This window comes from Oreochromis aureus, linkage group 23, assembly GCF_013358895.1.
Source record: "Oreochromis aureus strain Israel breed Guangdong linkage group 23, ZZ_aureus, whole genome shotgun sequence".
Classification (NCBI taxonomy): domain Eukaryota; kingdom Metazoa; phylum Chordata; class Actinopteri; order Cichliformes; family Cichlidae; genus Oreochromis; species Oreochromis aureus.
In genome coordinates this window covers 40,787,717-40,805,926 of record NC_052963.1, presented here as the reverse complement: position 1 = coordinate 40,805,926, position 18,210 = coordinate 40,787,717, and the positions used below count along the sequence as shown (strand labels likewise).

General features: G+C 39.7%; 1 protein-coding gene across 1 annotated transcript in view; it reads left to right on the top strand.

The window, feature by feature from the left end:
• The first annotated feature begins 15,624 nt into the window (after positions 1 to 15,624).
• tmem161a (transmembrane protein 161A) overlaps positions 15,625 to 18,210 on the top strand; it is a 5,845-nt gene continuing 3,259 nt past the window's right edge. Inside the window, exons 1-8 of the mRNA XM_031749562.2 lie at positions 15,625 to 15,743; positions 16,208 to 16,311; positions 16,397 to 16,480; positions 16,667 to 16,758; positions 16,941 to 17,097; positions 17,497 to 17,712; positions 17,934 to 18,077; positions 18,181 to 18,210. The exon at positions 18,181 to 18,210 is cut by the window's right edge and continues 84 nt beyond it. Coding sequence (XP_031605422.1) covers positions 15,741 to 15,743; positions 16,208 to 16,311; positions 16,397 to 16,480; positions 16,667 to 16,758; positions 16,941 to 17,097; positions 17,497 to 17,712; positions 17,934 to 18,077; positions 18,181 to 18,210 — 830 coding nt within the window. The 5' untranslated portion in view covers positions 15,625 to 15,740. The remainder of the gene's footprint in view (positions 15,744 to 16,207; positions 16,312 to 16,396; positions 16,481 to 16,666; positions 16,759 to 16,940; positions 17,098 to 17,496; positions 17,713 to 17,933; positions 18,078 to 18,180) is intronic.

The window sequence follows — 18,210 nt, the reverse complement described above, 5'->3', positions numbered from 1 at the left end:
CAGCTTTGATTCTTAATACAATTTTTCCAAATCCAATAGGCTACACAAACAGGCCAGCAGAGAGGCGATATGGGGGCTTCTGATAGAACACGTGACATTCAAGATCCCTCCAATCAGGTGCCTCTTCTAGCTACAGCTCGTGCTCATCTCACCTCATCTCCCCTGTTTATCGGCATCGAAATATCTACACGGTTAATGCAAAAAAACAAAAAACCTATCTAAAACACTAGTCTTATCTACTGTAACAAGGCAAGCATGTTTCCTTCAAAGAGAAAGCACCAAAGCATGAACACCACTGCCGAATCGCCCTCCTCCTCCTCCTCCTCATCACTCTATGAATGGAGCCTGTCTCCGGTTGCTACTGTCACTCCACGCATTCTTCTCGAAAGAAATATAGCACAATGAATCCGTTTTTTTGGAGGCCATGTTCCTCTCTGCACCGGTGCACGTCCAAGGAGATGGGATACGTTTCCCTGTGCGATGCACGGACGCTGCCGCGGGCTTCCAGTCCTCCGTGCAGGCTGCATCCATCCGCTCCGGCAGCACCCCCTTCTCGGTCCGGTTCCGGCTCGCTCTGCCGTGACGACTGCAGAATTAGTTTATACATTCGGTTCTCTAGCTTTATGATATTACATAAACTCATACAGCTAGATAACCAAAGAGAAAAACTAACCCACGTCTCTTAAAGGGGCCGCCGCCGGAGGTGCTTGTGTTGTGGTCACATGGAGCCATTGCATTCCGCCTGCATGCATGCGCACGCCTCTCTCTCTCTCTCTCCCTCTCTCTCTCTCCCTCCCTCTCTCTCTCTATAATGTACACACCGAAATGCGCGCATGCACAAAGCAGGTTACAGTCAAGGTAATACCCCGTTTTATTATTATCTTTATGGTATGGCTTGTTCAGAACAAGCCTAGCATCACCAGACAGCTCCAAGCTGAAAAGGCATTAATACAGAGGCAGGACAAAAATATTAAGAAAGGAACATGCAAGCCATAGTCTACATCCCCACAATCACATGGGCTTCGGAGGCAAAGCAGCAATGGCACCATACAACCTGTCTTATTTTCAACCGAGCCTATTCCTACCTCGTAGCAATCAAACTGCGGACTATTCATCATCTCCGTTCTTCAAAAACACTGGTGAACTTCCTCCTACTACAAGTCCTGAGGAGCATCTGCAGGGTGAAGTCATCCAGCTGCAGGAGGAGGATGATGATACATCCACCTGTCATCTATGGACAGGCGTAACAGGAAACCCGGCTCTGTGCCCTAATATAGCATACATGTACCAACTATTAATGTCCAACTTGGGCTCCTACAGCGATAACACAACACATAAGAGACAATGCTACGTCCGCTCTTTTCCCAACAGAACTCACAAACAACCGGCTTATTGTTCTTTTAAATGCCAACTCACATCGACCCATTTCAGAGCATAGAGCACAGTTTCCTCGTTGAGTGAATTAATCCATGAATTGTTTGAAAGCAAGACAAACTTCCAAAGGCCTATATAACCTACAGTACACGAGCTTCCAGCTAAATGTCAACAACATGATCTAGTGGAACAAGTCCCGCCTCACTTGATGTTACTGTATGTTCTGGATTAGTTTGTGACATGCTATAAGATGACAGCAGGACAAACAAGCCTTTATAATCCTTTATAATCAGCCACACATGGCTGTTATACTCGAATTTTCTCATTTTCCTCGTGATAAGCGTTTCGCGCTAGATTTTTTTTTTTTGGGGGGGGGGTGGATTCAAAATATAAAGGCAGGACGAAATACTAAATCGACATCTTTAATAAGGAAGACAGTTTTGCGGAACAAATAATTATTTTTATAAATTAATGGTGCCCAAGTACATCAAAACAAATAAAGTAAATCATTTAAATTCATTGTATTATTTTTACTTTGATTTTAATTGTCATAAAATTTTAGATTACATAGGTCACGCTGAATTGAGAATAATACACAACATACTCACAGATTCTATTTGAAAGAGCAGGTTCCATAGTCGGACACTCACACCTTGCTCAGAGGCAGCAATATTAAAATCCACCAGGCAGAAATATTCTTCCAGTCTCAGATCGGGATTGAAGCCTCCTCCTTTGGCTATGTCCAGCTGTGATGCCGCGTGTCGACCATGTGGGATACCGACACGCGCGAAGACAAAGCCCGTTTTACACAGAACATCACCATGTGCACGTAAGAAATACACGAGAAATAATGTGGGATATCAAGCAAGCCGCAACAAAGCCCGAGGAAGAGAAAGCGAGAGTGAGGAGAAGGCGCATCGCAGTGTCAGATATGGGGAGCAGGAGGCGGAGGGCCGCTCCGGGGCCTCGGGGTCAGACTGCCAAGGGATACGCGCGAAATTAGGTATGCTCACTGGCACACACACACATGGGTTAGCATCAGGGATATGGGGTGGATAAAACGGACACACGGAGTAATGAAAGTTCAAGACAGAGTAGACACAATGTTTTCCAGAACTGCTTCCATTAAGCTTATTCGCTATAATAAACAGATACCGCCTGTGGGAGTGGTTGTTGGACCTCAATATGAAGTCCGAAGACCCTGCCAAAATCTACTAGATGTGATTTCCCTCAACAATGTAAGGGCTAATTATTTTCTTTTTCTATTGTCAAGCTACAGATCATGTACTGTGCTTTCCTCACATCGCTAATAACAACAGCATAGCAGAAGCCTATTACAAAAAAAAGATAACTAGAAATGTAGATAGCCATGCAACAATGTGTAACACCACCACAGTCACATGGATGCATGAATCTGCTTGGGCAGCATACACCTGTCCGTGTTTAGGGACATCCCTAAATATCCTGTGCGTAAAGACAGGAAGTCTGCTCGTATGAAGAAAGGTATAACAGCCTGCAGCCTGTTTTTGGATAAAAGCCCGTTAAGTTAAGCAGTATAGTGTTATTTTTAATTACAAATCATCTTATTTTTACAGCCCTGTTCCATTTTCTATGCGTTTATTTTGATTATGACTACTAGGTTTCAGGAAATCAGCATTTAAGCTTTAGTTAATAATTTCAGTGAGATGATTGTCTGGAGGTCTAATTAACAAAATGCAGAGAATGACTACAAAGCGTCAGTGTACGCAAAAACATAATACATTAGCCGTAGGATTTCGTGCAATCTCAGTAAAAGCCTGTAATGTGTTAGCTCGTCACTTTCAGCTGATGCTGCGTGTTTTAGATGGAGCTTCATAAAATTCACAACCTTTATCAAACAGTTTATTCAAAAGTATATTCATAATAATCACCCCTCCCCTTCGCTCTCTCCTTATGTGTGTGTGTGTGCGTGTGTGTTTGTGTGTGTGTGTGTGTGTGTGTGTGTGTGTGGGTGTGTGGGTCCTACAGTAATTTCAACAGTAATGAGCTATTCCAGTTTTCTTTTGATGCACCTTTTTAGAAAGAGTTGCAGACAGTTATTGGAGTATATATATATACTTGCAGATAACTGTTGCAAATTTTAAAAAAAACCCAACTCCACAAATTCACATTTTTCTTTAACTACCAACGCGGCGTACGACACTAAAATATAAGGAAACAGTTTTTATTATGCTTTATTTTGCTGTTTGTCTTTTTTTTATTTCTAAAAATGCTATAACTTTCAATTTTTCAATTAAGTTAACAAGCCAATTATTCTAGTCTTTATCTAAAAAAGTAATAATTCTTATTATTTTTGAAATAAGTGAATTAAAAGCTTTGCAGAGAATTGGATATAATCGCATTTTCTGCAGCGTAAGTCGTAAATATCATTGTGTGTGCGTCTGTGTCTTCTTTTTCTTTCTGTCTTTCTCTGTTAAAATTAAATGCTTGTACTGTGCGTTAATTCTGATTGACTCTCAGTTCTGCCTTCATCGGGCTCGCGTTGATTCATCTGAGCCCGCCCCCTGACTGCGTCACGTCCTGTCAGACATGAAGTACAGTAAAGGTGTTCAGGACAACCAATTGAACCTCTTACCTTCACTCAGAATATTCTGTTCTATTCTATTCGATTCTATTTTTATGCCCCATCTTATCCTTATCACCTCTCCGTTTTAGCCTTTATACTATAAATAAAGTAAATAAAATAGACTAGAATAAAATACACTCTCAGGGGTGATTTGTTTATACCGTTTGCTAAAGTCACATGTGACTTACGGTGTATGGATTCGGTGACATCAAGGGGGTGAAAGGATTCCTTCTTTCTGCTTTTTCCCTACTAAATAATAAAAAATAATAGCAAAAAGGTGAAAAACAAAAAAGTAAAAGTAAATTAAAAGAACAAAACTGCAGAGTGTGTTTGAATTTTAATGTTTATCACGAAAAGTACAAAGACTGAACTTCACAAAGAAAAAAGGAAAAAGGGAGTCTCTGTCCATGGTGCTGAAACGAATCAAATTAATAGCCACTGTCGTTGTTATTTTAAAAAAAAAGTAAAAATCTGAACTATTACGGGTTTGTAAGCAAATCTGAAAGCTCTGAGACTAAATCAAATTTAAGGAAGAATATTTTGAAATTAAAACTAAGTAGACATAGTTACAAACGTAGGGGGAAGACGACATTGAAATTCTAATCGAGAAGCTACACACCAACTTTTCAATACTGAGATCTGAGATCTTCAATACCGAGAAGAATAAAACAATTTATGAATTGAATAATTATATAAATCTGCGAACAGACTTCAAGAACCAGAATCACCTGCAATTTAATGTGATTTAATTTAAATGTGTTGTTTTGACACGCAAACACAGCATAAATATGACCGCAATTTAACTCTATAATTATACTTAAATGCCAGATTTACGCCCGAATTTTACGAATAGAGATGGCAGCTATAGTGTTGAGTTTAGTTTTTCTATGCAGCGAAACTGTGTGTACTGGATTTAAATGAAATGCTTTAATAAAACTTATCGCATAGCAACGAATAAAGCGGCAGTTTTGTAAGCCTGATTTTATATGATGTGGAAAAATTGTGTGTTTTAAGTGGAGATAGTAGACAATTTACAGAAGCCCTGCACCTGTTGCATGGTGAAAGAAAGAAAGAAAGAAAGAAAATAGGAGAAAATATATATATATATATATATATATATATATATATATATATATATATATATATATATATGATTCACTCATTTTATTTGTTAACTATTTCATTTCTAAATAACGAAGCGAGCAATAGGCTCATATATCAATATTTATATTTAAATTGTTATATATGAAACTATAAATCTGGTTATCTGTAAGTATTTTAAGTACCTCTGTGAGAGATAACAAATCTCTCATCTCTTAAAGTGTCCTGCAAATGATTGCAGGTTAATGCCTTGTTGAATTTTGCCAAAATATATTTTGGCAAATAAATTAATAAGAAATAAAAAATAACAATACTATAACTAAAGAAATATAAAGTATGTATATATATTGTTTCTGCGAATTTGGTGTTTCTCTATACTCATCTGTAATGGCCTGATTAATTAATTTCACGCTGTAGCCCCAGAGAAGATTTTCCCACAAACAAGTAACCAAGAAAAAAACGAAGACGACGAAAGAAAAAAAAAAATCTCCCAAAGAAAGAAAGAAAGAAAGTCAACATCAAGTTCAACAACGTGCTGGTGCTCATTAGCATCACAATGCTGTCTGGGAGCACACAAGTCTTCTTAACAAGAGGCTCTGGCGTCAAGTCCCTCCACCTCCCAGCCAAGGGGACATTTTCCCAGGCTCTGCTAACAATCACACAACTGTTTGCTTTATAAACGCCAGCTCTGGGGCCACTAAGCCCGCCTCATCAGCGCTCAATGGATGGGCCCGCTAATATGGGATGGAAGGGCCGGCTGCCACTCATCAGTTAGAGCTCACCATAATTGACAGCGAAATTTTCAGTTTAACTTGAACCACTATGTAACCTTTACTGAAAATTGCGTTATTATATCTGCATGATTTTTTTTTACTTACATAAATACTATTACATACAATTATTATTATTATTATTATTATTATTATTATTATTATTATTATTATTATTATTGCTTTTAGTGGTAGTGTTGTAAGTGCTTTTGAAATATGTTATTCGAGCTACCTTTTCCCCCACAGTCTCAAGGTTAAGACTACATGACCTTAAATTAATCATATTAAAAACATACTTACAAGCTGTGTACTCAGTAAATCCCACATCTCCAGCTGAAGTCCATTCAGTGCTTTAATTCGAGTTTCTATCGGCCATCTCTCAAGTGCAACCAAACTCTAAGAGCCCAAAGTCCAGCCAATCGATGAACAAGCCTTCGCAGATTGAGAGTAAATCTACACAATGAGTTGATCCAAACCCAAAGAAGTGTTTTTTCTTTTTCTTTTTTCCTTTCTTCCTTTTTCTGACTTTCTTTTCTTTCTTTCTTTTCTTTTCTTTTTATTTAAAAAAAAAAAATCACTGTCATTACTTCTGCATCGACACAAGCCAAGGCCGAGGTGATACTGCTGGCAGCATCCTCCTGCTTTCTCCTCACCAGCTTCGGATGACAGTATGCGGTGATGTTGCGTCGCCGGTCCCCTCCTCTCTCTCTCTCGCTCTCGCTCTCTCTCGCTCTCTCCCCCCCCCCCTCTCTGTCTCTCTCTCTCTCTCTCTTGCTCTCTCTTTCTCTTGCAAACATAACGCCTGGTGTGCACGACGTGTACAGAAACTCAAACATTCTTCGGTGACCATTGTGAAATCCATTGTTATGCTTGAATGACGGGCCTCTCTTTCTTTAAGTTGCATCCAGCGTTTGATATACGTGGTGAGCCGAAAAGCACAGTCGCTGTGGCTGCTGGTGAGAGAGCCCAGGAGAAGGAGGAGAGAAAGAAGCCAGGGAGAATCACAGACCCAGACCTCAAATTTTGGTCTACGGGGAAAAAAACGACAGGGAAAAAGGCACCCTGCTTTTTATAGCAGCATACTCTATGGCAGAAGGTTTTGTGTTGCACGAAGAATTGATATGCTCATAGCCTCCATTCCCTTCTAGCCCCATCTTTCCATCTCTTGCCTCCTCATGGTCGTCAATATACAGAAGTCCCGATGGTACAGGACAAAAACCCAACAAACAAACAAAACCAACAAAACAATCTGTTTTGGGCAGCGGTGGTAGTGACATCTGAAATGAGCAGTGATCTCCACACATTGCTTGACTGAGGCACCTGTGACAACATCTTGCGTACGGAAACACGGAGCCACACCGAGCAGCAAAGCACAATAAAAGCGACGTCAGATTTACACGTTTCCGTGGGTTTAAAGGCGCGCTGCAGGATAAACGCGTGAACAGCAAACGATTTGTAAGAAACGGAGAAGAGCACACAGCAGCGATGTGTGATGTGCTGTTGCCGCAGCCTTAGCAGCGCAAGGAGAAGCTGATGCTTCCCCAGAGCTCCAGTGGGTCACGTTGCTTTACGTGGTGCTACGTCTTCTCCTCTGTGCGTAACAGAGCGCACGGGTGGACACTCGTGTGCCATATGTCGGTATCAGAGCTGATAAAAACGCAGAATTCAGTCTGTTAGAAAACGAAATCATACTGCAGATACTTACATATAGAGAGGAGAGTCGACGTTAAAAGGTACAAAAACGAGCCGCGGAAACGAGCGTGATTCTTTGCGTGCTTACGTCAAGCGATGGGGTAGATTATTCCAAATGTGTCATCCAATAGACTGTGTGTGCGACGCAGGGTTAACATTCACGAGTTCAAAACACGGATGCCTGTTGTAATACGGCTTTATTCCCTCTGCATTTATCTGAAAACATGTTTGGCGTGTGGACCCATTAATCCCAGAAGAAATGCAACATTTTTTACTTAAAAGGCAATTTGCCCCCCACCCCTCCAAAAAAAAAAAAAAAAAAAAAAAAAAAAAAAAAAAAAAAAGAAAGAAAGAAAGAAAGAAAAAATTCAGTGTTTGCGTAAGTATAACTGTCCAAATGTCAGAATTTAGGAAGATTAAAAAGAATAGGCCAAAGGAAAAGCAGTTATTTATTATTTGGCTGGTTGAATTTATAAATTAAGACAACAGAAAATTAGAAAAGATTAGCTTTGTAGAACATACAAAGCAAGATTTAAAGTCACAATTTAAACTCAAGCCAAAGAAACCTAATCATTCTCATTATTAATTGTGGAGTTAGCAGAAGTATAGTGACAGCAGCGAGAGAATTGCTATGAATATAAGTCAGACATACAGTTTGACATTAAACGGCATTTTCCCGTTTATAGAAGCAAGCAGACCATACACAAATTTAGAACAGAAACTACAGTTTATTTATTTTTGTTCTTAATATATAGTCCTACAGTCATATTAACTTGGGTCACAGCTGCCCGTGGATCATGAGGGCTCTTACAATTAAAGACTATAAATCATATGTCCCTTTATTGTTCTCTAAATATATTAACAGTGTCGCGAGGTTCCCCTTAAGCATCCACACATCTCCAAGTGTATAATGGCGGTCAATTAAATCAAAGTGAATCAGTAATCTCATAACTGTGGTCCTTAATAAGGCCTGCACATCCGCACTTCTTTGCCGCGTAGTTCAGATCATTCGAGCCAAACAGCGTCACCTAACGGCACAAACTCAGAGCTGCTGTTCGGGCCTGCATGCTTATTATCTCCGGCCTACGTCCACAGCACATTGCAAACCGCAAAAAACGACATATTACCCCGTGACATCAATGTAACAGGAATAGAGCCATGAATAGAAACGGTAGAATGCATCAAAACTATTGATTTCTGCAGATGTAGTGACTGTGTAACTGCAGGAGTAACTGATAGGCCTGATATTTTGTGTTTATTTGTTTTCACATTACAAAGCAAGCACAAAGAATTTGAAGATCGTTAGTGTCACTCTAATGGAGGTGCATAATATTAGTTACTTATGGCATCAAAATCCTTGTTGTATAATTGGTGGTACTGAATAATATCCATGCACAGGCCTACATGATGCTGCAGAATTGTCTGCAGGGCATTTCATTCGTTTTATTCTCTGCAGCATTGGAGAAAAACGTGATTGATCTTCGTGAAAATGCTTTGAAAATTAGAGGCTTCAAACCGAAATAGGAGCGCATGAAACTGCGTAATCTCTTTAGCAGAATGACCCGCAGTCATCATATTTTAGAGCAGCAGTGTCTTCGTTTTCAACTTAAGTAAGCTGTAAAATCATTTTTAGAATGCGCAATCAACTAATATTAATGGACTCTTATATTTTATAGAGACAGGAGTATCTTTGTTGTATCTTGTTACATATTTTTGTGTTTTTTTTGTCTGCAGTAGAAAAGCGTTTCCATTAATACGAAGTAATGACACACATATGCACGTGTAAATGCCAAATAGACCCCTTAGAGGCGATGATACTGAAGGTTTGCAAATGTACATACATTTTAACTGAAATTTGTTGAGATTATTTTAGATTTTTTTTTATTATTTTTTTTTTAAATTACATCGCCGAACAGGACATGTAGGACACCTGAAGAAAAAATAATTAAACGTGGTCCTTTTCTTAGCACAATGTGAGGTTTATTTGTCCTTTTAATGAAGAGTTGAAATCTTTGGGCAATAAAAAAAATGGTGAAAAAAATGAGTGCTTTAGAAAGTAGATTTTAAAAATCGTCTTCAAATACAGTAAAATTACACAGGTCAGGCAAATCGAATAGTGGTGCAATCACCGGTAAAAAACAATCGAATTCACCAAGGGAGTAGCAACGTCCAGCTCAACATGTGTTTGTCGTGTCAGTTCCTCCTATTTTAATCTTTGCATAAACCTACATTTGCAAAGAATTGCCTGGACAGCATACTAAATATATTTATTGACTAAAAGAAAGAAAAATCCATTTATTAATCGGCTCACAAAGTCATCTTGTTTGGTACGTTTAATGGTGCTCACAAAACTGGAGATTTCTTTTCTTCTTTATATGAATCTCGTATGATAAATTTACAGACTGAAAAGTTTAATGAAAAGTTAGTTTTCTTACACTCATAATTCACGATTTCCTAAACTGCATCCAACTTCCCCTTAAAATCATTCATTCCTGTCAAATTTGTATGGCTGTCATCATGCATGACCACACTGAGCTCTGTTGGGTTCAATCGTTAATAAGTGACCGATTTAAGTGGCCACTTCTGGGAATTGTAATGGCCGCTCTTCAAAGAGGCCTGACCTGACACTGAAACAGCGGTGTCAAAGGTCACACATGAAGACCAACAGGAAGCCAATATTTGTCCTTCAGTCTGTCATGCCCCTAAATTAGCGCCTAAGTACTGCAGTTAATTGTCATAAGTTGTTTTGGGGTTGGTGGAAAGCTCTGATTCTCCAAAAGAGTTTAAAACATTCATATCTAAGGTAATAATGAATTTGTCAGTTTTTAAAGCAATGCTCTGTGAGTTTTCCCACAAATTTGAATTGTTCAGATTATAAGTATTGGCATTATTATGTCTGGGGAAAAAGAAATGATGGGTGTGAAAAGCTCTGAAATTTTCATGTTGACCTTTGTCCAACTGAAAAAGACAGATATATAAACAAATAAGGTTCAGTGCAGTGAGCTCCTCTAGTTTTGAACTGATCACATTATTTGCAACATTGTACAGTTTGTGATATTTTATAATATATTTTTGTTTTCTCAGTTATGGACGTTTGCTGTGGTGATGGGAGAATTATTCACTGATAGTGAAATCCATGCTAGGAAGCTTTTTTGTTTGTTTGTTTGTTTGTTTGTTTTAATAGCAGCACATGACAAAAGCAATTATTTTAACAGCATGTAATTCTTAATTAGTAATTTGGAGACTGACCCACTTACATCCTCGGTCAGTTGAGATCTGGTGGCCAACCTTTCAATATCTGTGAGAGGCATTTAGAGGTCCTTGCATTGGGCTGACATACCTACACACAGCCCTGAACTGATCAACTGACCTAAAGCAAAATCAATTTCATTGCACTGATGAAACCAATCACTCAACTCATGAAACACACTTATAACACACAGCATAGGCGTCACGTGCACTTCATCGCTCCAACATCAACAAACCCCACGTTCATGAATGAAACACAGAAGCGATCAGGTCATTAAAAAAAAGAAAAAGAAAAAAAAACAGAAAAAAAAACAACATACCGTGCAAATACTAAACTTACAAAACGCGACTCTGTCAAAGAAACTGATAACCAGGAAAGTCATTCAACTTACATTTCATCACCTGCTTCTGGTTCTTGATCCTCAGACTGAGGGAGAGATGTTGATGCTTTCTCCACCATGTGAAAACAGAGGGACGGTCTTGCTGCTTTCCTGGTTTAATTGGGAACAGGCTGGAGTTTATGCTAATGAGCGCTGACATCAGTTCTAGCAGCCCCCCACTCCATAAAGGAGGAGAGCAAAAGGGCCAAAGTCGCGCCTCTTTTCCCAGGCAATTCCGTCGGTCAAGTTCAAGCACAACGCCCGTGCACGCGGTTGTCATTTAGAAAATGTGACTGCGCAGATAAAATTTAGGGAAGGGGGTAGAGAGAGAAATGGGAATCTTGGATTCCAAAAAAACCCCTTACAATAAAAGAAAAACAACAACAACAACAACAACAATAACAACAAACCCACTAGATTCAGCAGCGTGACTTCCTGGTAGATTTATTTAATTCTTTTCCAAAATGAATTTTTTTTTACATTTTTGCCTGTTTGACATTTTCCTAGTGTACCAACAAATTTGAGTGATAATTTTTCACACTTAGCATGTGAGTTTGGACATTTATTTCCAAGAGTAAGAAGACTCCCCCATGGGGCTGACAAAATATTACCCCAAGAAATGTTTTCTTGGAGTAAAAAAAGAGGTGCGTCCAGGTAACACTTGATATTGCTCGGATTTATGGAATTTATACAAAGTAGATGATGTAGTAGTAGAGTAGTGGATGAGAAAACTGCTGAAGCTGCTGAAGGTTCATCTTTGGTTAATTTAGTGTAACCTTCGTTTCCTCTGGTGAAGAGAGGTTACAAAAAATACCTGAAGCACCAGCTTTCTCGTGTTTTTTTTTTTTTTTTTTTTGCGTGTACTTGTTCATCACTCATCTGTGCATGCGGGCGAGTGGATGATCCATGGGATCATCTATGCTGCCGGAAACACAAGCACTCGGTGAAACAGAATTAGCGTCATACATTTGCGTAATTACAATCTAAAGTGTGCAATCATTCATGTCGCCCAAATCCAGAAACCGTGTGAGGAGACGCCAGTGCAACAGCTTAACGCATCGCAGCAGAATCAAGCTGAGCCAATTCTCCCGTGTTTGTCTCTGAATCTGAAAACAGACGGCCATGATAGGTCAGTGAATACGCAGATGTAAGGCCAATACGTATCTTAAAGGCTTCATTTGTGGGTGAGACACAACAGGTGTGGGACTACAGTTTGTTTTTATTATAGCATGTAAGCTTTTACAAAGAACACTCATTAAATGGTTTTGGTCAGTAATATCTCTTAGATTTTTTTTCTTCCCCCAATCAGCCTCCTTCACAGACACGTTTTTCCAAATAACGGCAGGAAAAAGAGGCACAGGTGTGCATAATAATATTAATGATCTGAATTATATTTGGTCCTGAGCTGGTGCATGTTGGTAGTCTTGCTGCTGCATTCAAGCACAGAGCCATTTTGAATGCAACATCTGTGCTTCTCCTGTTGCAGCGATACTAAGTTCCTTGAGGCTGGTTCAAAGAAATGCATTTTTCTTACTAATGGAGAGTGATCAGAAATGCACATGATAAATAAAAGCTATTTGATCACTCTGAAAGGAAATAACCAGACAAACAGACTGTCGTATTTGACACCTATGATAGTGTTTGGCTTGTATACACTGTAGAAACTGATGTGGGATCAGATTTTTTAAAAAGATAATGCCTCAGCAGTGAATCGCCTTAACAGATGCAGTGTAACCTTCCTTATAATATATGCCTGGTAATTAACAATCATGACTCTCACTACTCTTTTAAATAAATCCATGTGACAAAGCAGAACTGGCCCTCCGTAGCTGGTTCCCACACAGCAGAGGAGGCAGCAGTTAGGAAAAGAGACAAAAAGGAAAAGAGCGGGGAAAATGAAGGGAGACGAGAGAGGTGGTGGGGGGAGTGTTTCCTTTGACGGGGCACCATTGCAACATTTGCATATATTCAAATCAGGTGATGAATGTCATGCATGAGGGTGAACAAAGACAAGCCAATGGGAGGGCTGCGTCTCTGCTGCAGGCTCAGAAGCAGCCGCCGGTATCCCAGCAGCACCCTGGGAGAAACACGGGGAAGTGGTGTGGGAACCAAGAGGCCCCCCGAGCTGAGCAGAGGGAGGGGAGCCACTTGTAGTCTGTGGTGAATTTGCATTTTATTTGTGTCCATTTTCCTCAGTAATTTCTGCCCCAGCACTTCAACCACAGATGGCTAACACAGGAAGAAGGATTTGCATTTGTGTCAAAGATGATAATGATGGACATGTTTTCCACCCAGACAGAGACATTCCTTCTCTTGGTCTGAATGACATTTTAATGTTTCGACAAAAATACAAAATATTTAAGAAATTACTATGTCCTTTTGTTTGTGATCAATGCCAGATGTAGGCATTAGAAAAGTCAGAGTTTGCACAATGTCAGGATGATCTATGAATGTTGTGCTATCCACAAAAGACAAAGCCAGAAATGACTCAGTGTGTATTTCATAACCCAGCAGCATCAAGAGATGGCTTAACAAATACCTCTATGTCTTAAAAGCCGATATGCAAAAGTGAAATTCTAATTAAAACTCTCACTAATCTCACAAACGCATTGCCTGAAGGTGGAGGCTGGAGGTGGATCATAAACATCAGTCACGCACGCAGAGCTTGATATTGAGCTAAACCACTAATTTCACTTGATTTATGTTTGCAGATGCTTGCCCGATGGTTCATACATGCCCACGAGAGATGCTGTTGCTTCACTGCACAAAGCTCCATTTGATCAAATTCACATCTCCCATTGAAGCGCCATGCTCTCGCACCCAAATTCACAGGGCGAAGGATCAGGCACATCTTCAGCAGAAGGGCTGCCACCAATTAGCAGAAAGTGGAAATTCAATCAGCTTCAGGAGACCAGCCAAATAACATGAACACACATGCTAAACACAGATTTAAATGCTGTGAATGGGTCTTGGAAAAAGATCTTTAGAGGGCATGCTGCTGGAAATACTTGGCACTGTTGGAGGCTTTAGATGGGATGAGCTGACATTATAATGCATGTTCAGGCCACGTGTGGATGTGTTTGTGGGTGTACGATCATTTGGACCTTCAGTGACAAACAATACCACCCATGAAGGGTGCACCGAGCTGTTTCCTGCACTGTCTCAGGTCCCAAACAATTCATTGTTTACTGTATTCCGATGCCTGCAGATTGTGTTAAAACACTGCCAAATTGCAAAGACATACACTTTGTCTTCAGGTGTGAAGATAACTGTGTTGGTATCATAAAGTTTCTTTTACCCATCAAAATGGGAAAATAATACTTTATTAATAACACGATAGCATCAGAAAGTGTGCTCTCTTTTTCTTTACTCAGTCCCTGGTGTTTAGTGTTTTAATACCAAATCAGAGAGTAACAGGAGCATATCTGAGACTTTAAGCTTCACAATCTGCATAATGTTTGTTTTTATCCAATGAAATGCTAAGATGCATGATGGTGGAAGCATGAAACCTGGAGATTATCACTAGAAGGATCACACAGAGGCATTAAGGGGCACTGAGGAATAACAAAGAAAGATGAAGGGTACAATTTTACATTTAATTAGAGATGAGAAGTAAAAGCAAAACCTCTTTACAAGTTTCCTTATTGTTTGTCATTTTTATACAGCAGAATATGTATTAATTATCAGACGTTTTCACACTATTGTTTTTTGTATGTTCAAATCGTAAAACTGGGGGAAATGATGCAATCATTTTCAATCATACTTTCAATCATATTTTTACTATCACAGTGGCATTTTTTTCTCTATCAGGGGACTAAGAGCCAATAAAAGCATTGTTATTCTGATGCTTTCATAAAAATCGGAAATGTTCACGTGAATGCGTATGGCTGTTGTGCTATTTTGATTGAAGTAAAGTTGCGAAAGTGAAAAACTATGCCCAAAGTGCTACATTATAAACAAAATCCAAAAAAATCCATATTTTAATATTAGTAATTTAAAACGTTAGAGGTAAAAAGGAAGGGGCAGGAGTACGAGTAGTAGAAATTGTATTTTTGTCTACCTATACTGTTCTTCTTTCTGAAGTGTTCTCACCTTTCAGTTCTTATGCTGATTGCCCGCAGTAGGCTGAGAAACATATTTAACTACAGTACTTTAATCACACTGATGTGGCTCGGCTGCAACTTTTTTTTTTTATCTAGGTTGTCAGGCTCAGTGACTCTTTAGATAAAAAGAAAATCTTTCAGCATTAGCAATTTGAATGTGTGATTATGAAAACAATGGTTCGTTTTCTCTGAAAGTTAACCAATTAAGAAAAATAAATAAAAATTAGTAGAAAATACACTTTTACCTCCAGATTGACTTTCACCTCAGAGGCATATGCGGATTCACATTTTAGATTTACGATTCTTTCCCGGAGCACCCGAAGGCATCTCGCGTCTCCACGACTACATCCGGGACATTTAACAGCTCCACATGTCGGCAGGTTCAGTTCAGATGCCAAAGACTTTCTTGCATGAGAAGAAGCTGCTTTAGTTATTCTCGTTTTAACGACGCCGTTTGGAAGAAGAGATGGTAACTTCATTTATAGTCTTATATATAAAAAAAGCTTCTTACAGAGTGCTGGGTAGCCCACTGACGAGCGCTTTTTAGGTGTTCCGGAGGCAGTTAGAGCTAGTTTGCTAATGCTAACCAGCTCTAATGACAGGTGGTGGACCTCCAGTTAAATTTAGCACGATAGCCATTTGCTCAGTTTCATTCATTTTGCAGCGGCTTCCAGCGTATCGTGTTCTTAGTGCTGTTGAACGTAACTTCTTCCTGCTATTATCTCTTTAATCTCCTACGTGAGTTAGCTTCTGCCACAGACTGTTATATGTAAACAAACCGTGATGTAGCCAGCTCTGCGGCTCTTCAAACTTTGCTGCGGAGTCCTTACTGTTGTAGACAAATCGCTCGTGCTCTCTACATCATTATATACAAAATGACGCTATGCACTCAAGTGCACGGTGGAAACTCAGTGTGTGTGTTTAATTTGACAGGCGCTGATGGGAGTTCAGCTTGTGGTCAGCTTACTGGCCGCCAGCATAATGCAGAGGATGGCTCCACATTGCTCATTTGCACGCTGGCTGCTCTGCAACGGCAGGTACTGTCAGGTATATAATCAGGTTTTACGTTGTTCACACAGTGCACTAAACTGCTTTAACACATGTGCTTGTTGTTTGTTCCAGTTTGTTGCGATTCAAACACCCTTCAGAGGGAGAGCTGTGTGCCCTGGCAGGAAAGCAGATGCCCAAACAAAACAGGAGAGACAGGTGGGAAATGGAGGGCTGTGCTTCATGCTGCAGGACCACTGCGTGCTATAGCATGAAGTTGTATCGTGTGATTCTAGTGTTACTCCATGACACATATAGTGTGTTTCTCATCCATCCTTTTCCGTTTCTTCATGCTTCAAGCTTGCATTGTTATTTTTTTTTTTTCCATCTTTTATTTGCTCATAGGCGGCAGAATGGGGAGAATAAACCGCTCACTGTGCCCAAAGACATTGACCTTCACCTGGAGAAAGCACCAGTCAACGTCATTGACGCTCTCGGTAAAACAAATACTTCTTCGTCCACATCACAGTAATGTTGTGCAAGAGTAAATATTACTCAAAGCCCAGCTTTGACTGTTAAGTCCCACCAGTGTTTTGCAGCATATTACATTGCATGGAAACTATATTGAAATTCTCATTTTGATTGTTTTGGGGTTTTTTGTTCTTGTTTCTACTTTCAGTGCTGCGCTTTTTCCTGGAGTACCAGTGGCTTGTAGATTTTGCAGTCTATGCAACCGGAGTTTTCCTCTTCACTGAGTGTTACTATAGTGTGGTAGATGCCAGCAAAGAGGTTAATATTGGAGCCATCTGGTGTGTCCTGACTGTTCTCTTCTGTCTGTATCCTTCAAATGTAAAACAGACACACTCTCTAGATTAGAAAGAATATATCTGGACGCAGATTAGTTTGTGATGTTTTCCTGAATCAAGATCCTGATATGTCCACCACGTTCTTGGCAGCTGTTATATCAATGAAGATGAGTTGGTAACTATCTATAGTACTGAATGAACCTAAAATCCGAATAATCTCTTTCTACAGCTAACGTTTAATCTCTTATTAGGATTACAATCACTACTAGTGTTAAACTAATATAAAAACATTAAAAATATCTTGTAAATTGGAAGTCTTATCCATGTTCAACTAAAGGTAAATTATCACTGAAATATATGTAGCTTTTTTTTTTCTTTTTTTTTTTTTTAACACCTCTCATTTGGTTTCCTTTACCATCCGACCCACAGAAAGACCCTTCACACCCTAATGAGCCACTACTTCCGCTCTGAGGAGGGTGGTGAGCGCTCAGTGTGCCTTGCCTTTGGTTTTCTGTGTCTGCTTGTGGCCATGCTAGTGTTGGTTGTCAGAGAGGACTACCTGGAGTTCGGCCTAGAGCCAGGTTTTTCCAGCCTCTTTGACAACTTGGAAATCTTTGTCAAACAGCAGGGCTACGCTGACTGGTCGTACGTATCTCCATGAAAAGATTACTTCTGGCTGAAATATTGACCTGTTGTCTTTAAAGAAATGCTTGTTTCTGTAAAATTGATTCATATTAAATCTTATATGAGTTGAGTCATCTTTCAATTGGCACAGGAATGAGCCCGACTGTATTTGATATCTGTGCTGGAAGTAGCCCTCCTTAAATATTGGTGTCACTTACTGTTAGCGGTTGCTTTAAACTCAGAATCCCAGTGACTAAGCTGACAGTGAAGCTTGGTTTGGCTGCTGTCTGTGCCTACATCGGAGCTCTCTTGGCCTTCCCTGGACTGCGGCTGGCTCAAACTCACCTAGATGCGGTACAGATGAACTCAGACCGCCCACTCATCCAGTAAGAATTGTTATATGAAAAATAGCATGTGCTTCATGTCTTTTATTGCTACACATTAGCTCTACTCTGCTCTTTCAGTTGTGTCCCTAATGTTTCCTGACAGGATTCTGCTGCATATGGGTTTTCTGTCTCC